This window comes from Hypomesus transpacificus, chromosome 19, assembly GCF_021917145.1.
Source record: "Hypomesus transpacificus isolate Combined female chromosome 19, fHypTra1, whole genome shotgun sequence".
In the NCBI taxonomy this organism is placed as follows: Eukaryota; Metazoa; Chordata; class Actinopteri; order Osmeriformes; family Osmeridae; genus Hypomesus; species Hypomesus transpacificus.
Window position 1 is genome coordinate 11,632,196 of NC_061078.1, and position 21,003 is coordinate 11,653,198.

General features: G+C 46.8%; 1 protein-coding gene across 1 annotated transcript in view; it reads right to left on the minus strand.

Moving 5' to 3' along the window:
• Positions 1–20,828, minus strand: part of LOC124481884 (zinc finger protein 536-like) — a 56,664-nt gene extending 35,836 nt beyond the window's left edge. The window contains exons 1-3 of the mRNA XM_047042163.1: positions 20,800–20,828; positions 18,037–18,195; positions 10,502–12,223 (exon numbers count right to left, since the gene is read on the minus strand). Of these exons, the coding sequence (XP_046898119.1) occupies positions 10,502–12,223; positions 18,037–18,160 (1,846 nt within the window). The 5' untranslated portion in view covers positions 18,161–18,195; positions 20,800–20,828. The remainder of the gene's footprint in view (positions 1–10,501; positions 12,224–18,036; positions 18,196–20,799) is intronic.
• Positions 20,829–21,003: the final 175 nt, after the last annotated feature.

Sequence of the window (21,003 nt, forward strand, 5' to 3'; positions counted from 1 at the left end):
GTTGTTTTGGGGTAATAAAGACACATTTTGCCCTCCATTTGGACTGCCAGTTAGAAGCTCACAAACATGGAAATCCATTATGGAACGCTCCTTAAAAGTGTGACCAATCCTTGTTCAGTCAATTAGAGGCCGCGGGTCTGAGTATGATGTTTGTCTGTTAATGTCTGGCGCATACAGATCACCGCAGATTTGATGATGGAGGGAGAGATTTGCTTCCCTGCTTTAGAGAATCGAGGCAAGAATAGGGAGGAGCGATGGATGAAGAAAAACAGAGGGCAACGCAGCCAAGCTCTGCTTATCTCTTTTTCCTCAATTGTTGTATCTCTCTCTCTCTGTCTCTCTCTCTCTCTCTCTCTCTCTCTCTCTCTCTCTCTGTCTCTCTCTCTCTGTCTCTCTCTCTGTCTCTGTCTCTCTCTCTCTCTGTGTACAAAAGCATTAATGTGCACAGCTATGCTCTTCGCCATTGTTCTGTGTTTAAAAGCTTACAGAGTGTGTTTGTGTGACTGGCAGAAGTACTGGAGCACGCTAAAGCGTCTCATCCAAGAAAGCGTACTTAAAACTTTGTCGGGATATAGGACACAAAGGCTAGCATAATGCAGTTAATAGCAGTGGTTTCCCAGAATGAGCGAGGATGAGGTTACACATTCAACCAAAAAAACAAAAAAAAGATTTATCTTAAAGTATAGTGGTAATCCTCAGCTTAATCCTTCCACCCTTTCTTCCTGTCAAGTCTAATAAAAACCATAAACCATAAAGTTCTTACAATTTCGGGAAACTGGTGCATGCCGGCCTTGGTTTTACAACCGTGAGCGGCCTGTGAATCACAGAGCTTCAGGGCTTATCCCGGCGAGGGAAGAGTCCCTCTCTCCAGAGATAATGAACTCAAGAGAAAGGAAGGAGAAACAACTGATCCCATGTGTCGCAAAGACACAGTACGGACGAGCATTTAAAAAACAAATCAAACAATCTGCCGAACGTAGCCAGGATGATGAAGATGCTGGAGAGGAGGAGGAGGGAGAGGAGGAGAGGAGTAGGAGGGAGAGGAGGATTCAGGGAGTGGGGTCTGAGTGAAGCTGATACTGTATCTTCCCAGCCCGGGTCAAGGAAAGGTGCATGTTCAGTACAAGATGCTCCAGTGAGTGAAGCATATGGGTGTACGCAGACATAAGCCTCCTTCATACATATTTGATTCATATTTCTTGTGTGGGGGGGGGGGGGGGGTTCCTGGTAATAATTAAATCTCACAAGGTTTCCTTTGGGAGAGCAAATAAGATCACACGATCATATACCAATTTCAGATTACGATGAAAAGTACTTCCAAGCAAATACACAATTAGTTCAATTTATCATAAATATTTTCAAAACATTTGTCAAAAGGTATTCTGCAAACCTAAACATGTACTTGTGGTACACTTTCCCCCAAAATCACACAAATGACGTGAGGAGAGAGAGACAGAGAGAGAAAGAGAGTGAGATGGGATCAGGGCGGCCTGGTTATTAGGTTTGTAGGGAAACAAAAGCTGCTCTGTTGGAGAACAGCTTAAGCTGAGCAGTTACTGTACCTTTCAAAACTAATATGTAACCATATCTGTTTTAAAAGGACGATTCATATTACTGTGAATGGTGGGGAGAAGTTGTTCCCATCTCCCGGCCCCAGGAAACTCGAGGAGAGGTCCAGACCTAATGGCCCCTCAATTGGAGAGGTGGCCTTTTGTGGACAGCTTCGCATTTGAAAAGATGGGAACATAAAAATGTTGTAATGATGTAAAACATCCACAGATTTTTTTGACAGCACAATGGCGCTTATTGTGCTTTATGTTAGCCCTGGTGACTCAAAGGTCATTTGGTATATGACTCAGTGGACAAGAGCAGCACTGAATGAAAATTAGGTTATATGTGATCAACTAAGTTATTAATCAGATTAAAATGGATTCTCTCTGACTCCTATTCAACTGGGGCTCAGGGAGAGACAGCATGTTTTTTAAAGAGTGAGAACGAGGGGGAGAGAGAGAACAATAGAACAGTGTTTACTTATTCTAAAAAGAATGTCATTGTTTCTGAGCTGAAATGTGTATCAGTGAGGCATGTGATCACAGAAAAGCCACTACCCTACACACTACTGTATGCTGTATACCCGCGTGTCCTTCCCAAGTAGGACTGAGGTTGCCTTTCCTTGTCTGTAGAGTCCTATCCAGGTAACCCGTCTAATCCTGATTAAATGACTGTAATTAGAGCAACTAGCATCCAGTGCCTCCCCTATATTTTAGTATTAAAACAATGCTCCATTTAGGGAGATTCAGATGAAGGGATTTGCTTGGAACAATGCTAGCGCGTGCTTGTTTATTTCTGTCTCCGCAGAGGAATTAAGTGCATTTTCTAACAGCTAATGTTATAATGTTTCAGGATTATTTCTTTATGCTTTTTTATTCCCTCGCTGCTCCTTGCCAGAAGTTTGTATTTAATTTATTTTTTTATTTGTTTCCCTGTTTCGTTTGATGTTTAAATCAAACATGGTTTATTGGTCTGGCTCATCCTTCACATGGCAGATACTGAGGGGATAATACAAGTTATTTGTCCTTAATTGCCACAGTGCTTTTCAAACATACCCTTGTTGGTTATGCTGTCTATATCTGTGTTGTGTTTGTGTTTGTATTATCATCACTGTATGGTACCATTGATGTGGGATAACAGAAGGAATACAAGTTGACATGCTTGCTTTTTTTCCCCCCATTGCACCTGTTCCCTGTACCTTTCTTTTTTCTTGCATTGTCATTGAAGTTGCTGTTCTTTCTCTCATTATGCTCTTGTCTGGCGGAGGTGTAAGTGTGGCTCTTATACATTTGCCTGTGTGTGTACATGGTGGAGCTTCTCTCACAGGAAGTCTTATTTTATAAGAACAAGTCCTCTGAGACAGCTGCCTCACATCTCGGTGTGTCTGGGGAAGAGACGCCCAGCTCTACACAGGAGGAACTCGTACTCAACAAAGTCTACAGCAGAGAAGGAAACAAACAACCAAAATAACAAGATGGAAGCAAAATTATATCAAATATCTCAAGTTGGAAGGCCAATTTATAGTCACTAGTGTTTTGTTTTTGCGATCTTGAATAAAATGGAAAAACAAATATGCGAGCGAGTGAGACAGGGTGCTCATACGTGCACGTTCGCACACACATGCACGTACCCAAACACACACGCATTAATGTAACAATGAGAAATGCTACTTTCTCCAACTCCCAAGATATCTGTGCTGTATCTTTCTGTGTTTCCTCTGTCTCCCAAAATAATGAACAGAATAATTGCAGAGGAGTTGCTAGCATCCGATATTCCCTGTCCTTTCTGTTCGCAGGCAACTCTATACTTCATTCACCGCACTGTACTTCCTGGAAATGATGCGGCCAGTATCATCAAGGTATGAGTCGCAGAGTGAGAAAGAGAACGGGAGAATATGAAGCCTTTCACCGAGCTTTCAGCGTTGAGCAGTTGATATCAGGGAAATTAGCGAGGGAAAAATATTTTTAGAGATCTCACATCTGCTAAGGGGGATGTGAGAGCCACAGGTATCTTCCCCAGGGCTTGACAACAGCTATTACAATTAATTGCTCTTTGAAACTAGTATTTGCACTGGTGAGTGACAAGGTGATAATTCACCTCCGCACAAGTTAAAATGGTAATATTGCACATGTGAAATAGCACCTTGCCTTCAGCCGTTAAAGCCGTCATCTCACCAGCGCACAATGCACAAAAAGAGTATCTGCAACACTGTCTGTCACCTCGACGGCGGGGAGGAACAGATGCCCTACAGACAGCTTAATCGTGGGAGAACTTCAGACCATGCAGCTACTCAGAGCAAGGACAGAGAGGGGGGAGAGAAAGAGGAAGGAGAGAGAAGTGGAGAGCTAGCAAGCAGGAGGTATTCCATGGTTCTGGGAGACAGTGAGAGAGAGATTCTAGTGACTTCAGCAGGCCCCCAATGTATGTGAACTGAGACACACAAGGCCAACATGTCTCTTTACTGCTCTCAGATCAGTTAGTACTCCACAATGTAGGACTAATATTACAAAGAGATAGCCCTCATCCCTAAATACAATCATAATTTCATAGAAAATAAGGCTTATACCTTTCAGATCTCTGTCACTGCCCTTTTTGTGAAATCATTCCAGCTGACTTGGCAAAATATCTGTGATAGCAGAATATCTGTGTAGTATATTCAAGACATTATGTTCTCACTTACACTTGTGAGAAACCAGTGTGTGTCTGTGCGTGCATGCTTGTAGACTAACACACACACTAAATTAATAGTAATTAACCACCTGATGAGGACAGTATTACTGCCAATTACCAGGTTTCATCCTAACATAGTGTTTTAAGTATGCGTACGGTTTGCCTGCGTGTACACTGTGTGTAGTGCGTGACGTGTGTGTGAGTTTCCTTGATAAAGGAACCTAGGAAATTAGGGGAGCAAACGGCACACAATATTAGAATATCTCCTTGTTTTGAAGGAGGAAGCTGCTATCACTGTCTTTCATTTTGGAAAGACCATTTGGATTTGGTTCTACAAAAGTCAAGCAGCACATGAATTAAGTGGCTTTGGTAATTAGCGAGCAACAAATTGAAAAAAACACAAAAACACTACAGCTTTAATGTTTGTGAGTGTGTGTGCTTGTGTGTGTGTGTGTGTGTGTGTGGAGGGGGGGGGGGGGGTGTCAGCTACTGTTTGCTATGTCTAATTTGAGAGATTAAGTGTATCTTTTTCTCTGTGCTCCTTGCATGTGAGCATGAAAGTAATAGAAAAATATGGGCATGTGTGTCTGGATGTGTGTGTGTGTGTGCTGTTTGAAGTGGAAAGCTGTGCTCTCTTCGTGACAGAGACAGTGGAGGAGCTGGAACGACAGCTATGATCCTGTACATCTGTGGATCCCAGCCAGTCCAGCCAAGGCACCATATGTTTTTAATTACCATAATAGCTTTAAGGAACCTGTTCACAGAGACCGACGCATGTGATCCTTTCATTACCCTGCTATGCACTCCACAGCTCCTCCACACACACATACACGTACAGTATGTACACATGGACGTACCCCTTGCACACACACAATCACACATGCACACTGATCTAAATGTATACCAACAAGCACACGCACACATTGGCAGTACTAGAGGAGGTGTGACATGCAGTGCTAGAGGAGGTGTGACATGCAGTATTAGAGGAGGTGTGACATGCAGTGCTAGAGGAGGTGTGACATGCAGTGCTAGAGGGGGTGTGACATGCAGTGCTAGAGGGGGTGTGACATGCAGTACTAGAGGAGGTGTGACATGCAGTACTAGAGGAGGTGTGACATGCAGTACTAGAGGAGGTGTGACATGCAGTGCTAGAGGAGGTGTGACATGCAGTACTAGAGGAGGTGTGACATGCAGTACTAGAGGAGGTGTGACATGCAGTGCTAGAGGAGGTGTGACATGCAGTACTAGAGGAGGTGTGACATGCAGTACTAGAGGGGTGTGACATGCAGTACTAGAGGAGGTGTGACATGCAGTGCTAGAGGGGTGTGACATGCAGTACTAGAGGGGGGGTGACATGCAGTGCTAGAGGAGGTGTGACATGCAGTACTAGAGGAGGTGTGACATGCAGTATAAGGACTGCGGTCAGGGGCGTGACCTTTGTGACCAGAGTTCAGGTCCCACACAGAGAGGGCTAACCCCTTTTGGCACATTATGTCACCAACAGTGACAGGAACACCGCTACAACTAGATGACCTACCCTTTCCCCCTCTCCCCCCTCCCACAACACAGTCTTCCCAGAGAAAAAAAAACGACAAAACAGACTTCCTACTAACCGACCGATCCCGTCAAAAAGCAAAGGAGGCTAAAAATATCAGCAAGAAGTACATTCTCCCCCCCCCCCCCCCCCCCCCCCAGTTTGCGTTCCTGACACAGGCTATCTGTGTTAGCTGTTTATTCTGTCCTCTCTATGTCTTTCTCCTTTTATCGCTGGCTCGCTCCCTCTTTCCCGCTCACCGTGTCGAGCGAGGCAGGGTAGAAGCTTGGCAGGGGAGGAGCGCGTAGTGTGCGCACGCTCGTTGTGGGCCTGTGTAAATTGATAAACCCAAAAGGCCATGCTGAGCATTCACACTTCCAGAGACGCTTCTCTCCAGAAATACTTACAAACACCCTGATCTGTCCTCCTCTCACTCACACACACACACACACGCACGTGTATCGCTCATCCTCCCTTCATCAGTGTTTTATCTCCATCTACCCCCCCCCCCCACCCCATCCACTAACTTGGCTTACTTCTCTGCATTTCCACCAGGGGGTGTAATGGCCTTTTGAGCCATGACCCACAATCCTCTCTGCCCCCCCCACCCCCTGCATCCTTCATAATTTATCCCCAGAGGAGATCCCCCCCCCCCCCCCAATGAATGTGTTACAGTTATCTGTGACTGTTAGCCTGTGCTGTACAGTAGCAGAGGCGTCTATCTACAGTACTACAGGCTAGGTCTGTGTCTGTTTGCTCAGTGTGGGGGTGCTGGAACAGACTCAGAGCATGAAGAATCTCTCAGCCTGGGACTGGGACAAGGAGCCACTTGTAAAGTTTAAGCTGTGGTAACAATGTCCTTCTCAGCTCCCACTTGCACAGGATCACGATTATTGGTTCGAGTTATTGGTTCACCCTTGCTTGGGCTCTTCAAACAGCCAAACAAGTCATTTCTCACTCGGCCTAATGGGTCTGGAGCAGGCGCGGCCGAACAAGCATTTACCTAACAATCATCAACAACAAACAACGGAGATGCTCTCATCGCCGCGGCGACGGGGCACGGGAGGAGAGCCCTTGTAGAGAGGGGGTGGAGAAACATAGGTGGAGTAAGCATAACATCTCTCTTTTCTCCCTCCTCCCCTCCATCAATATCCTCCTCCTGTGAGAGGTGCTTCACGTTGACTTACACGCTGTCGTTCTGCAGCACCTACAGTAAACATGTCCCGTCAAAGTACCGAGAAAGCCGGGTCTAGCCTCAGCCTCGTCCATAAACACTTCCCTCTTCAACCCCCCCCCCCTCCTCGGCGACCTGACTCCAGACAGCCCTGTAAAGAGGGCCCGGTGAAACACACTGGCCCGGCCCGTGACATGAATATACTGGCAGAAGACTAAATGCTTACAGAACGTCCACTCGTCCACAGTTGGAAGCGGTGGCATAATGTGATACAACAGGCTATCTAATGTATGGCTATCTATAGCTGGGCCTCTTGTCATGGCCAACTATTGATCGTGTGAAACCCATCCACAATGGCTAGCCTCAACACGAGAGTGGGCTGTATCAATCCTAACACCGTGCACTGGGCCACAGTAACCAGAGACACGCCATCCCTAATGGGCCAAATAGGAAAGACATTGAAGCCAACACTGTCTGATGATTTGTAATGTATGAATATGTGGGACCACAGCCCCTACATGTGTGTTTCTGATTTAACATTGTGTGAGTGAGTGTGTGTGTGTGTGTGTGGATATGTCTGTGTGTGTGTGAGTGTGTTCACCCTAGCTCTGGGCATATTAATGAAAAGAGAGGCACTCTGAAGGCGCTTTTCTCCGCCACTCTCAACCCGTGTGCTCGACAGCTAGCGCAAATTCAGGGGAGAATTTTGATATTAATGATTTATGCTCTATTTGCATACAAACCTAATGCAAACCCACTCCAGATAATCACATTTTGTCAGTTCTGAATTGAATTTTCTGGTCGGCGTGACACCCTCCCCACCCCAAAATAACTGTAGAGTATGTCGTCCCTGCAATTCCCCATGGGTGACCCCTCCACAAGGAGGTTAGAAGTGGATCTGGGTGAGGGAGGGGGTTTGAGGGGTATTCATGAAGACTAGATTCTATTTCAAATGAACTAGATGTGCCTACTACAGTTTTCTATACATATTTATACATTACAAAGTGCCTGTATTCACCTCCTGCCATTGATTACAGTGCACGGTCCACAGTAGCTGTGTAGAACGCTAGTGTGTTCTGTTATATCCATGGTTCTATCTAATTGTTCTGCTGTATTGTTTGCTGGTCTGTAGCTGTTATCCTGGTCCAGCTCTGTGGCTCTATCTGTAGTTCTCTGCTCCGTTACTGTTCTAATCTCCGTGGCAGCAGGATTCTCATCTGTTCTTGATTACTCTGAACACACTGTAAAGGTTGTGAGAATGTTCCCCGAAGGTTCGTCAGGCCTTTGGATTGGTTGTTTACGGTATCACTGTCACCTCCGTCAGCTAGGGAGGTCTGGCAGCAGATGTAGCCAGCGAGCCGGGCGAGAGAGGGCTTGGTGGGGGGTGGAGGGAGGAGGGAGGGAGGGAGGGGAAGTGGGAGGGAAGGGTTGACATACTTCCATCCAGATGTGGATGTCAATACAGTGATAGGACACAGAAGAAGACCAAAAGATTTAGAGTTAGGGTTGAGGTTAGGGTCAATGTCAGTCAGTGCCATTTAACATACTATATACAATATACTACTGTTGTTTGGGGGAGGGGGGATATAATTGATTTGAGGTTTGAGGTAGAGTATGTAATCTCCCACCTTTGAGTTAGATTACAAGCAGAGATCTTCCTGGACGGTTATGCTGAGCTGTAGGAGTACAGTGTTCAGTTACATGCTATACAGTTATCTATGAGGTCATCCACAAGCCTGAGCAGAGCCATGAGGATGTGAAGGGGTGCCTGGGCTTGGTGGCGGCTGGATACATAATCACCATCTAGGCCTTATTACAATGAACGACTGACTAAGGCTAGGACAAAACAACTCAGGAAGAGAGCCTTTTGTTCCACAGACAAAGCCTTATCTAAAAAGGTCAGCTATTCTGCACCAGCAGGGCCACATCACAAGGCTGCCTTTCAGATGGCTTGTGATTAAAACAGGGGACATTCCTACACAAAAGCATTTACAAAGTAAAATATGCCACATAATCTGACATCACTGTGAATGACCCTTTATGTCCGTCACATATGCACTGTGCAGGTTCCATGACAACAAGCAGTGTATCCGCCACCGTGGAAAGGTCAAATGAACACACACGTGCACGCGCGCACACCGTCATTATAATAGATTATTGTTCTTGAGAGTAAGATGGTTTTGAACTCATCATTCAATAGCTCCGTTATTAAAACTGAAAATGACAATACAACTTGCACCGTGATACGAAAACACATGAGAGTACACAAGTAAAGAGATACGTTTGTTTGTACATTGATAATGAATCAGTTTGAAAGAAAAACTAAACAAAAATAACATTACTCTGTTTTCCCAACTAACGGAAATTCTTTTGATCTACTCAATGTTTGCTGTGTACGAACACTGAAATCAACCTGCTGCCTTCAGATTGATTCAGTTTGCTAGACAACACGGCTCACGGCTTGAGAAACCACACATACACACTGAGTCTATGTGCGTGGGTGACATTTAATGAATAGCATATTGAATGAATGCAATATTCAATATTTATGTTCTAGTATCAACAATAGCACAAAAGATCTAGCTTGCACTGCAGTTTATACCTATCTGTGCTGTATGCACAAACTATTTCCCGCGCTCACAAAAGTAGTTTTAAGAAGTCAGCTCAGAGATAAACACGTCCAGTGGTATCTAGTAAGTTATCTAGTTCCTTTTATTGATGATGACGACTGGAAATAGCAGCTACAGTACTTAGTAAATCCGCAAATGTGGGTTTGATAGAATACAGTTTCTGCCTGCAAAAGTAGCAATCCAACACATATCTGACCAGTTGTAGTTTTGTGTACAGTATGTACACTGCTTCAGTATTTATTTGGGTTCTCCTCCTCCTTCCCCTACCCTGTTCAGCCTTGATCTCTACAACGCATAACACATCTTTTCATCGGCCAAAACGGCGCTACGAAGAAAAAAAAAAATAACCACAAGAAAAAAGGAAACACCCAATGCAGTCTCAAGGAGTGGCTGTAACCTTAACAGAATCATGAAAGCTGACAGTTCATTTTTCACAGGGTCATAGATCTCTGGGCTTTATAAAGTAATGGGCTTCTGGGAGCAGGCTTTATGAGAGCTGAGCTAGTTAGGGGCTGTGTGGAGGAGATGACATGGGGGTTGAGGTCCCGCTCTTTGGGAGACAGGGTGATTGGGCTCTGCAGCACTGGATGGGCACAGACACCACTGGCTCCGTAATATAAACGTGTAATAAAGATTAATCTGTTGCTACTCGCCCAGTTCAATAGCTTCTAAACCTGCTTGAAATAAGGTTGGAATCACTTTAATAGCGATTTTTGAGTTTCTTTTTTTTTGGGGGGGGGGGGGGGGGGGGTATGATGGTTTGCGAATATCATGACTGTGTGTGCGTGTGTGTGTGTGCATGTTTGAAAGTGAAAAAGGGAGCAAAGAGGGGCCACAGGGATCAGTCGATTGCCTTGTGGATACAGAACAGGTTACACACATACACTTACACAAACACGCCCAAACACACACACACACACACCAACACACATACACACTCACCGGGTGCATCGGGCCTCTTCATGGCACCGGCGCCTCCCCCGGCCGTGTTGGAGCTGCTCCCCAGGCCGTTGAAGGCTGCGAGGTTGTCGGAACTGTAGGCCCTCAGGACAGACAGCATGTTCATCTGCTGCTCAAGATGGGCCTGCTCGGGCTTCAGCAGCCCAGGGGGGGCTCCCCCAGAGGAGAGCAGGCCCAGGCCCTGCTGCCACTGCTTCTCCAGGGATGGAGGCTGGTTCTGGGCATGGGGAAGGAAGGGGCCCTGGGGGCTCAGACAGGAGGAGCCAGCTCCTGACCTCAGGGCGTCTCGTGGGGGAGGTGACTCTGTCTGGTTCTGGTTCTGCTTGGGCATTCGATCGCTGGCCAGGTCGTCATCTTCTCTTTCCATCTCCATCCTTCCATCCTCCCCGCCGTCCTCTTCCTCCATCTCGTGGTCCTCCTCGTCGTCGGAGTGCTGTCTCTTGGGCGTGGCGGAGAGGGGGGTGATGTTGCGTTCGGCCCCCCTTCCTCCTTCATCTTCATCGGACTGGCCCTGGTCTTCGGCCTCTTCGCAGGAGGCCCTGTCAGAGGCCTCATCCCCAGCCATACCCCCTCCTCCTGGGGCCTGGCTGGGCAGGTCTATCCCTGGGACGGATACCCCTGGAGCTCCATACCCCTGTGCCCTGGAGGCGCCATCATACATGCCTCCATACTGCCGGTAAAAGTCGCTCTGGTAGCTACCCAGGCCAGGGTGTGAATCCATGTGGTTTCTCCAGCTCTTCTCGTCACCCTCTCTGTCGTGGAGCAGGCCTGGGTTCAGGGTTGGGGCCTTGGGGGTGGAGGTGGACAGGGGGTGGTTGGAGGCGTCTCCGTGAAGCTCCTTGCCTGCCTCGGCGCGCTGCGGCCGGGCCAGATGGTTGGCCTGCAGGTGGAGAGCCATCAGCTCCATGGAGGCTGTGGAGAAGGAGCAGAACAGACAGCTGTGCCAGGCCACGTTGTCCTGGATGGTGACAGAAGACCCAGGGAGTGAAGCCTGGTCGGGCCGGACCGACACCGACAGGTCAAGGGGCTCGTACTGGGACCCGGGTTTGGGTCGCTCCGAGGGCTTGGCCTCGGCCCGCTCGTCTCCCGGGTCCGGGCGTTTGGCCTTGGGCTCTCCGTTGTCATAGTAGTGCTGGGAGCGGAGCTGCTGCTGTTGGCTCTCCTTGTCCTTCTTCAGGGAGCTCAGCACAAAGCTGTCCATGAAGGCCTGCAGGGAGCCCTGGAAGTGGACTCCATTTCCCATCATGCTCTGGTAGGCCCGGCCCAGGTCGGAGAAGCTGGCAGGGCTGTCGCTGACGATGGAGGAGGAGGGGCCGTCGGTGCCTTTCATGCTCTCAGAGGAGGACGCGTCGTGGCGGTCGCGATCCCTCTCTCTTTCGCGGTCTCTCTCGCGGTCTCTCTCGCGGTCTCTCGGTGACATCATGCCTGGCGCGGCCCACTGATGCGGCAGGAGTGGGGCGCCCCGGAAGTCCAGGTTGGACGGCATGCCCTTGAAGACTCCGCGCAGGACATCAGGCCGGGCGAAGACGCCACCGCTGCCCTTCCCATGATCATCCTTGTGCTCAGAGTTGGGGCCGTGACCGGAGGAGGCCACGCCCCCGGCACCATTCTGCCGTTCGCGGTGATGGCGTTCTAGGTGGTACTTCAGAGAGGCAGACTGTGTCCCGGCGTAGTCGCAGTGAGGGCATCTGTACGGCTTTTCTCCTGGGAGAGAGAGACAGGGAGTGACAGAGAGTGACAGAGAGAGGGAGAGAGAAAACAAACTGTGAACAACCACAACAGTCAATGATGTAAAAAAAATTATAAAAACATCCAACACCATTCAGTATTCAGTCAACAGTGCTCTTCCCTCTGCTCTGCTCCATTTGGAGATTGGCATGTGAATACGGGTCGATCCGGCTCCTCCAAGTGAGCCATCACTCACGTCGACACCATAAAGAACCAGGCACACCATATGGTGCTCTCAGTCCACGACCATAGATAATATTCTCGACTGACAGCAAAACTGTCTCAATGTTATCTCTGTTCTGTTTGCATGGGGGGGAAGGTTGTTTGTGTGTGTTTGTGTGTGTGTGTGGGGGGGGATCAGTGTTGCATTATGGGTGGGTCAGTGTTGGGTCTCTGTCTTGGCCTTGTTGGCTGTCAGGCCTCCGTGCTGTAGCGATGAGACTGTGATTTCTATATTTGCAGTGTATCATAGCGAGGCATAAATCACAACAACCACTTTTCGGCTAGGCTCTCTCTCTCTATGTCTCTCTTTCTCTCTCCCTCTCCCTGCTCTCTCTTTATAGGCTACTCTCTTTGCTCTATTTCTCTCTCTCCGCAAATCCAGAGACAGTGGACCAAACTAAGGAGGTCCCTAGATATAAAGCTGGAGCAGGAAGTGAGCCAGAGTTCTGAATGAGCTAAAGTGACCAGATGGGAGCCACATGTATGTATGTTTTGTTGCAAGCCTCTTTTAGTGCAACCATATGATTGAGAACATCATTAATTACTGTGGAATATATACAAATCCATATACATTATATATTGGAAGAAGCAGAACACTGAACATAGACATATACTGTACAATTCAGATCCATATTCATGACAGTCCTTGATTATGGTAAAACAAAAACATAATTCTGCCAAAAGTGGATCTCCCTTGCCTTTAGAAAGATACGTTTCTTTTGGTGAGATAAATTGCATCCTGCTAGCTATTATAATAGGCTTGGATTTCCTGCCAGATTTTGAGTCATTAAACGCTAAACAAAAATGCAAAGCTTGATTTTCTTAAACATGTAAAAAGTTACTGGAGAGAATTTCTTGAGGAGAAGCCATGCAGATAAAGTGTCTGCAGATTGAAAAGGATTTAGGGAGACACAATGTAAAAACAAAATTTAGATCAAGAATAAAGGGATGTTTGTCAAGTCCTGTGTGTGTATATATAGTTATAACATGTTTAGATTATACACATGGAAACCATTTTTAACCAAAAAGAAAATGTTGCATTGTTACGCAAGACTGGATTGAATGATTTAAGTCCTGCTCTGTAGTAAATCACGGATATAATTAGCAAATGGCATACTGCTCAAGTAATTTATCATTATTTGGAGGGCAGCATTCCAGAAAAAGATCTGGGATCTGCAGACCCACTGCACAGCTCTCAAATACAGGACCACAAACACACACTCAATATCACATTGATACCAGAGACAAAAGGAAAGAAAAGAGTTAGAGAGCAAGATTGAGTGTGTGAGACAATGAATTGAGCAAGGAATAAACAGAAAGAGGGTAAGAGAACGATCTGTGAGGGAGTTTTTTTTTGCATATTATTTTTTTACACCAGACCTAGTTTGCAGCACACAGTACAGTATATTCAAAATAAACGATGCGAGATGAGCTTTTAACCCAATAAGTGGCTCTCCTCTGAGCAGGCTAACAACAGCATGAGCTGATTTAATAAGGAAACGTCCCTGATGCAAATGATCATTCTCAATTCCTCTAACTGGACAAAATGATATTCTAGGCCTCAAATTAGAGTGAAATTACACTGATCTGCTTTTTTACACAACTCTTGTTCTCTTTTTTTGTCTTTGAGGCTACTGATGATCAGGAAAAAAACAAAAACGATTGAGATTATTGTTCCCTTTCTTAAATATAAATTGCACTTATTTGACTGTACTGGTGTACAGCTGAAATGCAATACTGGATATTAATCAGTGTGACTTACAAAGAAGGGTTTTTCTGTGTATATGGGCATGCTTGTGTTTGTGCGTGAGTGTTTTGGGTAGAGAATGTGTGAGAGCCATTTGGACTGGCTGAGACATCTGCTCTATCATGCGTCAGGGGCATGTGTGACATCTGGGGAATATACTGTATCCTGCCTTGCAACATTACACACAATTTACTGCTAAAGGTCATTATGTACCCGTTAATCCACTTTTAATTGATTTCAGTGCAAACAGCACAACCTCTATGCAACACAGCAGATCACCAAGAAACAAAAGTACTAAATTAGTATAATTGTTTAGACCAAATAATGAAATATAGTTATGAGTCTCTTTGTGTTTCATATTTGTTTAAACAAATGAAATTCTTAACATATTCCAGGAACAAATTATGTACATGGCCACTTGGTGAAGTATGAAGCTTGCTATGAAACATACTATCTATAAATTAAATATTCCCATTATTGGAATATGTGTTTGTGTGTATGACTGCGGTCTTGTTGAACTACACTTGTGGGGACCAGAAGTCCCACAAGGAGAGTAAACTAAGAAAAGAAAACAGTGTGGGGACATTGTATCATGCCCCACAACTTCAGGTGCTATTTCTAGGGGGTTTAGGGTAAAGGTTATAATTAGTGTTTGGCTTACATTAAGGGTTAAGGATATGGTAAGGGATAACACAAATTTGAATGGGAGCTAATGGTTAGTCCTCACTAGGATAGTAAAACAAACCTGTGTGTGTGTCCTCTTGAAGCAGATATGCTCAAACTGATTTCATCTGGATTTGTATGATTTGTCACAGTACCATAGTAACAGCTCTGAGTAAACACCCTTAGCCTACAGAGGGGCAATTAAAACAGTTAATAGATATGACATACTTTAAGATGAATTTCCATATGGCTTTACAGACTAGCGAGAGGCCGCTTGCATACCATGAAGAGAGGGGGGTGAAAGAATGAGAAGATTGAGAGAGAAAGAAAGAGATATTTTAAAAGAAGCTGTTACTTAAAGTATATCTGGGTTAACGACTTTAAAAGACTGAGAAGAAGAAGTTTAACCTTAAATTAAAGTTAATCTCATAATTATGTGTGTATCAAAACAGTTTCCACTGACCGAAGCGTGTGACAAGTGCATAATCAGGCCTGTTGGTTAGCAACACAAGATGAAATGACTGTATGTTGTTGCTAGGAAATGAGTCAGAGTTGGGTAACATGCAGAACAGAACTAGTCTGCTGGTGAATAAAAGATGGAAAGAGAGAATTAAAGAGATAAATAGAGAGAGAACATGACGGAGAGCACGACAAAAAAAGAGGGAGGGAGGGAGCCAGAAAGAGGGAGAGGGAAAGCGAGAGAGAGAAATGTACGGTAAAAGGAGAGAGCCATCCATGGGAGAGAGGTTGAGAGTAGAGGGGGAATGAGAGAGATGCAGTGGGAGGCTGTGGGTCCCCTCTGATTCATTGTGATTGCAAGGTTAGGTTGAGGTTAAGTGACTTGGGCAAGGCCCGACTCCCTCTCTGTCCCTTCTGAAAGGTGAGCCCAAACTCTTATTGGTTCTTTCCCCTAAAGTTATGCGGAAACATTGTCAAGAGCAAGGACCTTTTTATTTTTTACACACAGCTGCTTACTGCTAAATATGCCTTGTCCAGAAGGGGACAATCTGTGTCTCTAATTGCTGTCACTGAAGCCTAGATTCATTATGTGACTTTCCCATTAAAATGTGAGCATTAATTTGTATAATGAAATATCACCCTCTGCAGTGTTCATTAACTGTGGCCTCACACTGTATGGCTCACAATGTTAGCTACCTAGAATCTGTGCTTAATTTCGCTAATGGATATTTTCCCACTCACTGTTCAAGAGGAAATTAATACTGTAACATTAGCTCTTTAACTTTTAGAGAAATTTAAATTCACTTCATTCCTTTCAACAAAATGTTAGCGAGTCATTAATCTAACGTTGTGTTGCACAATGCCAGAGAGGCGATCGCGAGGCGGGCACTGCTGTGGAATCAGAACGCATTAGGGGCAACGAGGGAGAGTTTGTCATCCGGGAGGGTCTCTTCATTGTCACCGAGGATGGGATCCTTGTCCCGTTTAAAAGTCATCGTCTGGCTGTAATCACTGCGTCGACCTGCAGTCCATCTGATCTCGTTGGGATGATTTAAAGGGCCCATCTTGATGGTGCATTAGAGAGCATGAGGAGCTGTGTGGGTCTGTGTGCCGGGTAAGGCCTCCCCCCCCCCCCCCCCCCCCCCCCAGCTCCGGGCCTCAGTGACTTAACGTACGACCAGGGATGAGCCTTGTGTTTCCTCTGCAGTGAAATATGGCCCTTCTGGGGACCCTTACTGGACCACTCGAAGCAGACATAACTCAACCACCCCCTACTGTTAGGTAACAGATTTCGGCACACGTAAACAGCTGCATGCACACACATACACGCAGGCACGCATACGCACACACATGCACACACAGTCAGGTTTTGAGAGGGGTGAAAGGTTCAGAATACCCGAGGCTGATGTTGCTCTCTGTGACCTGGATGTGCTATTTAACACGGGGACACCATTTAGAACAGGGAGACTAATTATGTCAGTACACCAGCGTACTGCCTCGCTACTCCCTGGTCCTTAATTCCTTTCCAGACCTGAGGTATGTACCTCTTGTGAAGGCGGGGAGGGGGAGTGGGGTCTGCGTTTTGGGTGGTCTCCCCCTTTCCCTTTTAAGAGCACACGGAGGGAGGAAAAAATACTGCAAATAAAAGCTAGCATTGATTTCCTCAGCTGCAAGAGATTTCCTTTTTAAGTTGCGAGTGCTCACTCCAACCATGCCTTCATCGTGACTTCAGGATTACACGCTATTTTTCCTTTTTTCTTTATCTTTTTTTTCTTTTCTCTCTCTCTCTCTCTCCCTCTGTGTGTGTGTGTGTGCGCAGTAAAACAGGGTTTTCATACACAGAGGTCAGAGACTAAGGACAGCTGGCTGTTAGGGAACATTTACAGTACGTGCGCTTACCAGCTAAGAGAGCACAAGCAGGGTGGAAACAGATTTAGGTCTTATAAAGCCATGAGATTTCCATGACTATGTGCTTTATCTTAGCTGGGCCTAATCTGAGTAGGAAAGCAGCTCAACGTGAGCAGGGTCTCGTAGCGAGGCATAGTAAGCTGTTTCTACGGAAACAACTCTGTCCCCTCCGCTGGGTAACTAGAGCACAGTCTGGGGAGTGACCCCACGCTGACCTTCCCGAGGGTCGTGAACTTTGGCGTGTGTGTGATATGGGCTGACTCGCGCGGTCGCATTATGCCGTGGGTCTCCATGGCAGCCTGGTGACCTTCAGAGGGAGTGGACGGCTCGTTGGGCCAGACGTCCTTGGAGAAAGGTGACCTCACATGATGGTCATACCTGCCACATTAACCTGGATAGTTACTGGGGCATCTCTAGCTCGCAGTGGAGTACCACAGCAGAAGACACACGCAGGGAAACACACACACACGGAAACACACACACACGGAAACACACACACACAGAAACACACACACACACCTCTGGATGTCCGACCAGTGGACAATGCCCACATCATTACTCTGACTGGGCCTCCCTAGCAGCTATGTGGGTGGGCATCCTATGCGGTATGAAAGACAGACTGGAGATCTTCCTCCAAACAGCTGCCAAGAGGAACCATGGAGTCCGTCACAGCAGGAGAACAGTAGGTACCAGCAGAGCCCCCCTGAGGAGCCCCCCCTGCAGAGCCCCCCCTGAAAAGCCCCCCCTGAGGAGCCCCCCTGCAGAGCGAGGACCTGGCCGAGCCACTCACCTGTGTGTATCCTCAGGTGGACCTTGAGGTGGTGGGAGGTGCGGAAGGTCTTGCCACAGTAGGGGCAGTCCTTGATGGCCGAGCCCAGGCTCCGGTCACGATGCTGGGACTGGGGCTGCTGCATGGGCCCTGCCACCTTACCCTGGTCATCCCCTACATCTGGAACAGGCACGCACACATTCACAGACAAACACAGACACAAAACAGAGGAGTGTTGAGTGTCACTTCAAATCTTGCGCACGTCAGAAAACATACTTCTTCTCCTATTGTCGCCCCCCCCCCCCCCAACCCCTCCTTTTCCTCCCACCCAAATGTGCTAACACCACACAAAGTCAAACACTTCAATGGGTTCACGTGAGTCGCTATTTTTCCCACCCATTTCAAACTGACAGAACGCTGACAGTTCAGAAGCTTTACAGGCTTCTTTAGAAATGCCAGCCCGACCCCCTCCACACACACACACACCCACACACACACACACATACACACACACTCCCTTGGTCTCCTCTCCTGAGGAGCGTCAGAAGGTTTTATCCTCGCTATCATCAACTCCTGGTAGCATATGGCGGATTGTGTTAAAATGAACAATACAAGAAAAGAAAGGCCTGTGTCAGCAGCGGGGCCGCGGCTCGTCTCCATGGCGCTCCTGTGTGGAACAGGTAGCGTCACCGCTGTCAAGAGATCTGAGCGGGTGATAACATGCCTGACCCCACCCTGGCAGCGCCGACACTAATACACAAACCAAGCGATCCTTATGTTAGCCACGCATAATCAACCCCTCAATCTGCAGATGAACTCAAAACAGATTTAGAAACAGTCGACGGAGGCACAATTAGAAGGCAGGTGCAGTATGTCATTGTCTCTGTGTAAATGTATAGGCCTTTCCTTGAAGGACAGACTGCTGGAACTGGTAAAAAATATTGTTGAAATGAGCAGAATGACCCATTTATAGAGAATGAACTTGAAATGACCTGATCGAAGATCAGTAGGAGCTATGTAGTGATGTACAGCAGGGTAAAAGTATCCTGATTGGTCATGCCCCCCCCCCCACACACACACACACAAACATAAACCAATGCTTCTTTCAAATCAGTAAGCGCGTGACCCACCACAGCACAAATAAGGTTAAGTCTTCCTGTATTCCCCTTTTTTCCCCATAACAAGCCACATGATATAGATTGAGCGTTTGTGTGTGAGCGTATTCGTGCGTGTGTGAGCGTATGTGTGTGAACGCACTTGGGAAACCACGCCACACAATCCAAAGGGTTTCCTACAGTACTGTAGCTCGGCTAATCCGTCCCTTTCTCACCCCCACCCCTCCTCTGTTAGGAGTCAAATAAGGTTTCAAGAAAAGAATGACTGAAGTCAGCAAGTCTCCCTGCTGCTAAAAAGCCCTGAGCACATGATCATGCGTGGCCTCATGGTGAACACACGCCGCGCCACTAAAGATGGGAGCGTCACCGGAAAAATCCGAAATCCTCATTTCAACTAACCTCCGAAAGTAGCAATGGACACCATTGTGATTCCCGATTCTCATTTGAATTCACGTCGAGCCCTTTTCCAACTGCACTGAATTCAAATTGACCCAGACCCTGTTGCACATGTCTCCAGTCAATGTGCACATACTGAACAATACTGTCCTGTAACTAAGCCCCTCATAACCATATTTAGCAGCACACTACATATCCCCCTCTTGGCAGAGTTTCATCATGTCATGTAGCAGACAAGGGTCCACCTGCCCACCCCAGATGGGGCAGCATTAAAAACTCTAAAAAACACAGCTTAACCCCCCCCCCCCCCCTCGCCCACACACACACACACACCCTTTGCTCGCCCTGTGTGTGTCGGGGTTAACAGAGGTCCTGTACGAGGGAGATACACCACAGCGAAGATGAGAGCAGACTCTCCTGGCGTTTAACAGTCTCTAAATAATGAATGTTCTTCAGACATACAGAGACAGGGGTACAAACACACACACACTCGTGCACACACACACATTCTCTTTAAGTGAACACAAACAGTGTATGTACAGTGTGTGTGTGTGTGTGAGAGAAAACTAGTCCCAGGCGACAGGAGTCCAGCGTGGCTGTCTTTAATCAGCTGACTGATCCCCAGCTTTTAATACGGCTGTTCCAATTACTGTAAAAGTCATCCTGCTCCGTATAACCACAAATATTGACAGTTTATTGCACAACACATTTATGACATTTGAAGGTCACCTCATATATTATGCTTCATCGTTCAGCGCTGGGTGTCTGTGAAGAGAGAGAGATCCACCAAAGACAAGCCACCTACAACTATTCTCTCTGTATTGATTATCCATTTCACCACTAGCCCTTTTTATGCAAAGAAAAAAAAAAGAAAAAAGAATATCTGTAAGAGACACAACATTAAAATGATTGTCCCAGGCGAGCCATGGGCTTGGTATATTGAAACCTGTTGATGCCTGAAACCGTAACTCTACCGGCTACGTCTCAGGGATGACAGTGCAGACAAGCTCCAAGGGTCTAATGTCCATACATCAATCCATACAGAAAAGACAATGCTATTATCAAGCGCTCTCTGTTCGTATAGACTTTTGTGAATCACCAGAGTCAAAATGTCTCATGTTCTGTTTACTGAACATTGGTTAATAGGCTGATAAGTAGCTGTTTTATTGGAGCTATTCTGACCTCTGACTCACACTAAGATCCTGACTCTCCTGCTATCCCAGCAGCCTCAGTCATAACACGGCCGTGACGGCGCGTTCCACTGGTTACCTACCAGTCAAACGCCGTCGCAGAGCAACGCACTCGTCCTTCCCCGTCCCTGATCTGAGAGCAGCTCTTCTGCTGCTTCTCTCTCTGTCTAGGCCTGGTCCAAACGTAATGGAACATAACAGAACAAAGGGCTGGGATCAGATTGGAGCGGAGCTGTACAGGCCATCTGGGAGCGGCAAGAGTATCAGTCATGCTGGCTGCTGTCAGC